General features: G+C 57.9%; 3 protein-coding genes across 3 annotated transcripts; 2 read left to right on the top strand and 1 right to left on the bottom strand.

The window, feature by feature from the left end:
• Positions 1 to 82: 82 nt before the first annotated feature.
• SPRG_16728 (hypothetical protein) lies at positions 83 to 1,287 on the bottom strand (the record flags this gene model as incomplete). The annotated part of the gene is made up of 7 exons (XM_012356104.1): positions 83 to 189; positions 240 to 585; positions 635 to 703; positions 755 to 814; positions 864 to 968; positions 1,019 to 1,146; positions 1,188 to 1,287. 7 exons carry the CDS (start codon positions 1,285 to 1,287, stop codon positions 83 to 85), a joined length of 915 nt encoding a protein of 304 aa, XP_012211494.1.
• Positions 1,288 to 1,447: 160 nt separating this feature from the next.
• On the top strand, positions 1,448 to 1,895 carry SPRG_21798 (hypothetical protein; the record flags this gene model as incomplete). Its single annotated transcript, XM_012356103.1, has 2 exons — positions 1,448 to 1,639; positions 1,692 to 1,895. The coding sequence occupies 2 exons, from the start codon at positions 1,448 to 1,450 to the stop codon at positions 1,893 to 1,895; spliced, it is 396 nt and encodes a 131-aa protein (XP_012211493.1).
• Positions 1,896 to 2,950: 1,055 nt separating this feature from the next.
• On the top strand, positions 2,951 to 6,206 carry SPRG_16727 (hypothetical protein; the record flags this gene model as incomplete). Its single annotated transcript, XM_012356102.1, has 5 exons — positions 2,951 to 3,028; positions 3,079 to 3,339; positions 3,389 to 3,684; positions 3,734 to 4,256; positions 4,473 to 6,206. The coding sequence occupies 5 exons, from the start codon at positions 2,951 to 2,953 to the stop codon at positions 6,204 to 6,206; spliced, it is 2,892 nt and encodes a 963-aa protein (XP_012211492.1).
• Between the last annotated feature and the right edge of the window lie 902 nt (positions 6,207 to 7,108).

Below are 7,108 nucleotides of genomic sequence, written 5' to 3'. Positions count from 1 at the left end.
GGTGGTGGTAAAAGTCGTCGGCCTTGGCCTTGAGCCACACGGCTAAACACGATGATACCAGCATCATCACCCGTGTCCCCAGCTACAACGTACGGTCGGTCTCGCTGATATCTTGGGCGTAATTCGCGTTTAGGCCCTTGTGCGACTTGAGATGCTTGCGGTTCTTGACGAGCCAATCTTCCTCGTCCGCTAAGATCATAGTGCTCTGTATGGCATTGCCTGGTTGTCGAGAGCGGTACCGGCCGTCGACTCGCGGCTCGGCGTTGGAAACACGCGCGGCGTAAAGCTGATGGTGGACTGCAGCGTCTCGCGCGGCGCGGGAACGTACACCACATCGCTCTCGTCGTCCTCGTCGTTGACGTTATTGCTGCTAAAACCATCGTCTTGGACGGGGGGCGGCGGAGTTGTCAAGGGCGCCATGTCGGTCTCGGACTCGGTGTCGCTCCACTCGATCTCGTCGTTGTTGGAAACGTCAAAGGTCCCGTCGGTAGACGCCTCGAGGATCGGCTCCATCGGTGGCTGGACGATCGTTCGCTTGGGCGCTGACGGCGCTTTGAGCTCCTCGAAGGTGCGGTACATGGCGGTCTACAACCATTCCAGTATGAGGGAGCTGGAGGCATCTATCTATCGATACCTCTTCGCGCTGCTTTTCGTCGGCCTTGAGGTCGTCGAGGCGCTGCCGCTCGTGCTCTTCCAGCGCCATCTAATGGATCCCGTGTCAATGAATTGCAAGCACTTGATTGTAAGAGCCGACTTGATCCCGGAGCGTCTTCTTCTCCGTCGCGTACTTGGCGTCCTTTCGCTTCTCGGCCAACTACGGACGCCCTGAGTACACATTACTTACTGCATGGGCACGCGCGTACCTGCTGTTCCATCTCAGTCTTGCGGTCCATGGACGCCTGTCGCCGCGCTAGAATGTCGGCTTTGGAGCCAGAAAAGACAAGCTCCTTCCACATGTCTGGCGTGCTCTGACGCCGAACCATGAGGTCTTGAAATGAACGCGATGCTATCAGTGTACCTTGGCGACGGTCAAGTGAATGACGCCATCGAGGATCTTGACGACCGCGCTCGTCGGCTCAATATGCGCGACAAGGTCCAGAAGCAGTACATACGGCTTAAAGTTGATCTTGACCACCGCGTCCGCGACTAGACACACACATGATGGCTGGCCGATGGGGTCGTCGTACCGTAAAAGTCGACGTCCTTGCGGCTGGCGCCCTTGAGCGGCACGGTCAGCGAGAGGTGCGTCGCGGTCTGGGTCCACTCGTACTGCGGCGTCAATGGCATGCTTGTCGGTCTCGGTCTCGGCGGATCTTGCTGTGGCACAAACCTTCCTTTAAAGATCGCAGCATCGGCGATGCCATTGGCCAAAATCATTGTATTTTCCTCGAATGGCATGCGGTTTAAAAAGCGGTCGCGCTATCTATTGTTAAGAAACCACCCAACGATGGAAGCGACGCTGCGGCGCGCCGTCAACGAGTTCTTCTTCCGAGACACGTGGTCGCCCGCGACGTATGTGACGTTCGCCGTCGTTTTAGTCAGCACGTTCTTCGTCTCGAGCGGCCTCTCGCGGCTCTTGTTTGGCCTTGTCGACGCCAAGCTACAGCGCTACGAAGCCAACCGCGCCGCAATTCACACGGTAATTACGCTTGGAGTTGGTGTTACTTGATGGAAAGGCTTTGAATTGGTAGATACCGGACGCCTCGTCGTCCGAGAGCGACGAGACCTCGGACAGTGGTTCGTCCGACTCGAGCCAAGACGACAGCGAAGACGACGAGGACGACGACGACGAGCCATCGGTGTTTTCGCCCGTCAAGATTGCAGTGCCACCGCTGATTGAGATTGATGCGGCTGTTTTCGACGTGCGGGATGTGGAGCATTTTAAAACGTTGTGAAAAAGAGAGCGCGCATTCTTGCGTTCTCAGTGGTTTGTGCTCATCGGAGATGATGGGTGGCGATGGTAGGTCGACCATCCCAACAGAACTGGACAGCGACGTGCACGCGCATTGAAAAGGCGGCAAGCCAAGCGGTTGGGGCGGACGCTACGGAATCAAACCCCAAGTTCGTTGATCTTGTGGCGGAACAGGGCGATTCTTGCGGCTAGAGCTGGACTATGGCGAAGGGTGGCAGGGCGAGATGGTCGACAATACGTTTACGAACGGCATTAATACGTACGAGGGGATATCGCCCGAGATCTTTAAAATCCGCGACTACTCGACAGCGGCCGATGTCGACTCGATTGGTACACTTGCTAGGGATGGGTTTGAAACTAGGGCTAGGGGTGTTGAGTACTCGGAGAGTACTCGACGCATTAGATCCCGTAAGGCGACTGAATCAACCCGCAACAAGCCGACGAGCCAGAGATGTGTTATGGCCCAAGTTATGGCGGGGGAGCTTACGCCAACGATTGATACAAGAACGACACCGTCGTGTGCGGCGGACCAAGCGCCTCGCGTTGGATCCAAAAACGATGCTGTCGATCTCCACAATGTTTCTTGCGACATTCAAGTCGTCTAGGAAGCTCATACTATGGTTTTGTGTTATGTCTTCTGCACCAACAAACGTCGCGACAGAGATACCTTGGTATCGTGACCACGGGCGCGATACCAAGGTATGGAACCAAGCATCAAAATCTCACTCGGCACCGATCACGAGCGTGTACTTGCTTGTGATCACATGTACTTTGCTTGGCACCGATTGCAAACTCCAGCTAAACGAATAGTTGTACATGGATGCTGTCTATTCCTTTCAGGCGACGGCGTTCATTTATGGCACCATCGATGCTCTGAACGTGGCATCCAGACGCACTCTTCTGCCCACAGATATTACCGTTGTTCGTACAACCTTGGGCGTTGGAGGGGTAAGACATTGTTTGTACGAATCCATCGTGTACATCCATTGGGGCTAAGAATAGACCCAGAAACCCCACGTGGAATCGCGCACGTCCAGCATGGACAGGCTTGGTCTTGGCGCGCGTCGTCGAGCGACAAGCGCCGCGCGGCGTGCGACGACCGCTGATGGCCTCCACGTGCGCTACCGCATGCCTAGCTCATCATTTCACATGTACGATTTTTCTAGGAAAACATCAAGCAGGGCGTCGCGACGTATGATCAAGAGCAGCGACAGCAGTCGCGCCGGGCAACCTTGGGCCTGGCCCCCGACTCGCGGACGCTTCAGGCCAAGCTCGACGCACTCTCCAAGCAAGCGGTCTCCAACCGCCTCAAGGTCGGCGAGATCAACGACCGCGTCGGGCGCATCCTTGAAGAGTTTGACGACGCGACGACCGACGCCATGCTGCCGTATGACCGCCTTCCAGTTAACGAGCTGCCATCGAGCCAGGTACGCTCCCTTGCCTTCTGATCGACCTCAACACAACGGTGGACGAAAGGCAAGCCACATATTGGAGTCGATGCGGGCGTCGCTGCATTACGCCGTCATGGCGGAAGCAGAGACCCTCGAAGACGTTCCTACAGAGGACACGACGATGATTCCGTCGACAACCGACTTTATTGATGACGTCCTCGACTCGTCCCGTCTACAGCAGCGCCGGTTGACGACAACAGCGCTGCAACTGACCAAGCTCACGGGTCTCCAGCGCGCCGAGCTCGAGGAAAAGATTGCATCCCTGGAAGGCGCGCTCTCGGACGCAGAGCATCAGTACGCGACGCTAGAATTCAAGCACGCGTACGTACCCTGCACGCAAAATCAGTCGCGTCACACATACGAACGCTAGCGCGCTGGGCAAGGACGTGACGCGGCTGAGCGCGGAGGTCCAAGCGCTCAAGCAGACGCAGACCAAGTTACTGTCCAACCTCAGCGACGCCAAGAAGGAGCGAGAGGCCGCCGAGGCTGCGCTGCATCTCGAAGCTCAAACGCGCGAGGTGGCGATGGATGCTACGATCCGTGGCTTGCAGCGCAAGGAGCTGCAAATGACACGCGCCTTGCGGGAGGCCGAAGACCGCATCAAGCAGCTTCTCGAGGCACCACCCCCCGTCGCTCTCAGTGGCAGCCCTGAGGTGATACTGCCATCGACGCCCGAGTCGTCCAAGGCCAATGCACCGGTGCTCCCGACATCAACCAAACCGGAGAGTCCACCAAAGCCAACGCTCTCTCGCAAGACCACGTCGCGCGCCGAGTCGATCAAGGCGAGCCGCATCTACGCCGGTGCTCCGGTTGTCTACACCCATATGGACTCGGCTGCAGACTCCAACAGCGTCGCCGCCCCAGCGATGGACACCTTCCAAACAAAACCACCCGTAGAGACACACGCTGCTACGTCGTCGAGCAAGCTCCCGGGATCGTCTGCCAAGCTTACTTCGTCCACAACGCTGCCACCTCTCTCTTCACCGCGCACAGCGTTAAAGTTGCCACGGGTTGAGCCTTCCGTTGGCTGCACGGATGCGCTTGGTGAATCGTCTTTGACCCACCCCTCGTCACCATTTTCGGCAGTGGCCATGCCTTATTCGATGCAGTGCACGTCCTCCGAGGCCGGCAGCAACGCCGCCCGCCCGAGCCAAGTGCCCGAGACGATACTCGGCCAGCGCATTGCTGATGCGCCGCGACAAAGCATGAACGAGTCACAGAACGATGTCACGGAGGCCAGCGTGACCGCTACGGGGGCCAACACACCTCGGTACGCCTTTCTAAGCCGACGGCCGTTGCACCAAGCGTCCAGCGTCGACTTGCACAGCGACAAGATACCCGAAGAGGCTTCAATCAATACCCTTTCGATCCCGGTTGTCGTGCAAGCACCGACATCAGCAAGGGACGTCTCATCCTGGCAGTTGATTGCGCACGATCTTTTGAAATCAGCGCCTGACAGTCTGGTACTGCGTCTGCGCTTTAAAGGTCCAGCCCAAGCCTCCAAGTCGGTCTCAACCCAGCACTGGACCTTGTATCACTTGGCGACGCATGCTGGTATCGGCTTTCGCATTCCAGAAACCACCTTGCAAATTGACGCTTCCAATGACGTCCTCGTTGTCGTCAAGATGCAGTTGGGGTCAAGCCCGTCGCCAGCGAACGCTCTGGACGTCGTTGAACGGACAAGTCACGAGCCAGCGCCCATGTTGAAGACGTTGCACTCGATCACGGCGCTGTCGACAGCGACGCGAAGTGCGCGATCGAGTGGGCCATCGGGCGACGAAGCACCCTTTTTCACGGCTCTCGGAGTGGTCGACGTACTCGACAACAAGAGCCGGCCAACAACGGCCCGGTCCAGCCACGAGAGACCCCTTACAGGACGACACAGCGCAAGAGGCGAAAGCCACCCTATCGCGCATATAACAGCATCTGACTTGCCCTCGGCCTGCAAGACCTCGGACAAGTCGTTCTCGTCAGCAGATTACCGCAGCGAGCTCGTGCTTTGCGATGTTGGCGACATGAACCGGGACGTGGGCGTACGATCGAAAGACTCTCCGGCAGCCGCGATCTCGAATGACGCCCGCACGCCAGCGCATGCGACACCACCCTCAACTAGCCATGAGATCACCAGCGCTGGCGCAGAATTGCAAGCCGCACGCAATGCATCGAGGTATCCGACGGAGTCGACTTTGCCGAGTTCAACCATGGCCATCCCGCCAGATTTTGTGCTACCAAATGCAGCGAGAACAACCACAGAGGCAAGTGGGCTGCGACAGAATGGGCTAGAGACAACCGGACGCGTCTTGCTGGAGGGCGGACGAAGCGCACTTCGACGCCTCTCGGACGATGGGGCGGCGACCGGATGTATTTCGTATCTCTCTTCGCCCGAAGCGGGTCGTAGTGTCCCGGGGCGCGACGCTGACACCGTGTGTCGACCGGCGCGACGCCTCTCCATCGAACACTCGCCCCTCAAGACCGACGCTGAGCCACCGCGAGTCGCCGACGAGACGCTCACCATGATGGAGCGACCACGAACGAGCTCTGGGGCAATTGCTTCATGGAAGATGGGGATGCCGAGTCGGGGCCTCCTGATCGGCGACGGTCGTCCGCAAACGCGGCCCAAGACTTGCGCCTGCTTCAAAAACGCAGACTTTTTCAAAAACTCTGCCCGTCTGACAAGCCACCACGACCACTGTCCGCTCGCGGACGAGCCGCGCCGCCGCCGACGGCACTCACTTGCAGCGACCATAGTGCTTGACAAGACGGTGGACTGCTGCCTTTGGTCACCGGCCAGCGTCAACGTGGTGCAGATCCAGTTCCCAACCAATATCGCCTCGAATCTGTAGACGCGCCAACTTGCATAGCGCTGTATATCTATCAATATATCAAAGCCCAAACGCATCCGCCGAAGCATTCGTGTCCAATCCAGCGACCATAAGCGCGAACCACATGAGTGACGCCGACGGCACTTGTAGGGTTAGGGTAGGTCTAGGCTTATAAAGGCCTACCCATTTTTTCAGTCTATAGCTCGAACCCACTAGAAACCAAAGGGTCCATTCAACATAACATCATCGAGGTCTAACTTGGTACTTACCCAAGTATACTTCACAAGTCGTTTAGATCGCATTTGAGCTATGCAGAGACGGCGGCGCGCGATGCCAACGACAGCCGCATGCCCTTTTCCATTGCGAATCTTCTCGAGTGGCGTCGGCTGCGGGCACCAGGTACGGACGTATTCGTCAATGTAATTTGTACTATCAGAATTACTTGGTCACCAGCCATAGCACAGAGTTCTGTCTTGCGTAAACCGCGGAGTGTCGGTCCACGCTTCCGACACCATCATCGCACACACGCAGAAGCAGCCATCAATGTTACTACGTTCAAAATACGATGCGAGCTCGGTATCTCAACTCACTGCGTCGAACTGTCAAGTACCAAACAGACGCTACGCCGACATGGCGGCACGCGGCGTCAGTGAAAGCCACATGCCGCCCTCGGGTGTGATCGAGATGCCGACCGCAGTGGGCTCCACCGACGGCGCGTCACTCGGGCGCGTCACGATGCATTGGCGCAAGATCGTCGTCAGCAGCACGGTGGCCTCCAACTGCGCAAACCGCATGCCAACGCAGTTGCGCGGGCCGCCCGAGAAGCTTACGAACCGATACGCGCGGTCTTTGGCCGCGAACCGATCGCAGTCGGCTGCGAGGTGGCGCTCGGGCTTGAACTCGGCAGCGTCGTCGCCCCAGTT

This window comes from Saprolegnia parasitica (genome assembly GCF_000151545.1).
Source record: "Saprolegnia parasitica CBS 223.65 unplaced genomic scaffold supercont2.376, whole genome shotgun sequence".
In the NCBI taxonomy this organism is placed as follows: Eukaryota; Oomycota; class Saprolegniomycetes; order Saprolegniales; family Saprolegniaceae; genus Saprolegnia; species Saprolegnia parasitica.
Note: the sequence above shows the minus strand (reverse complement) of the source record. Positions and strands in the feature narration are given on the sequence as shown.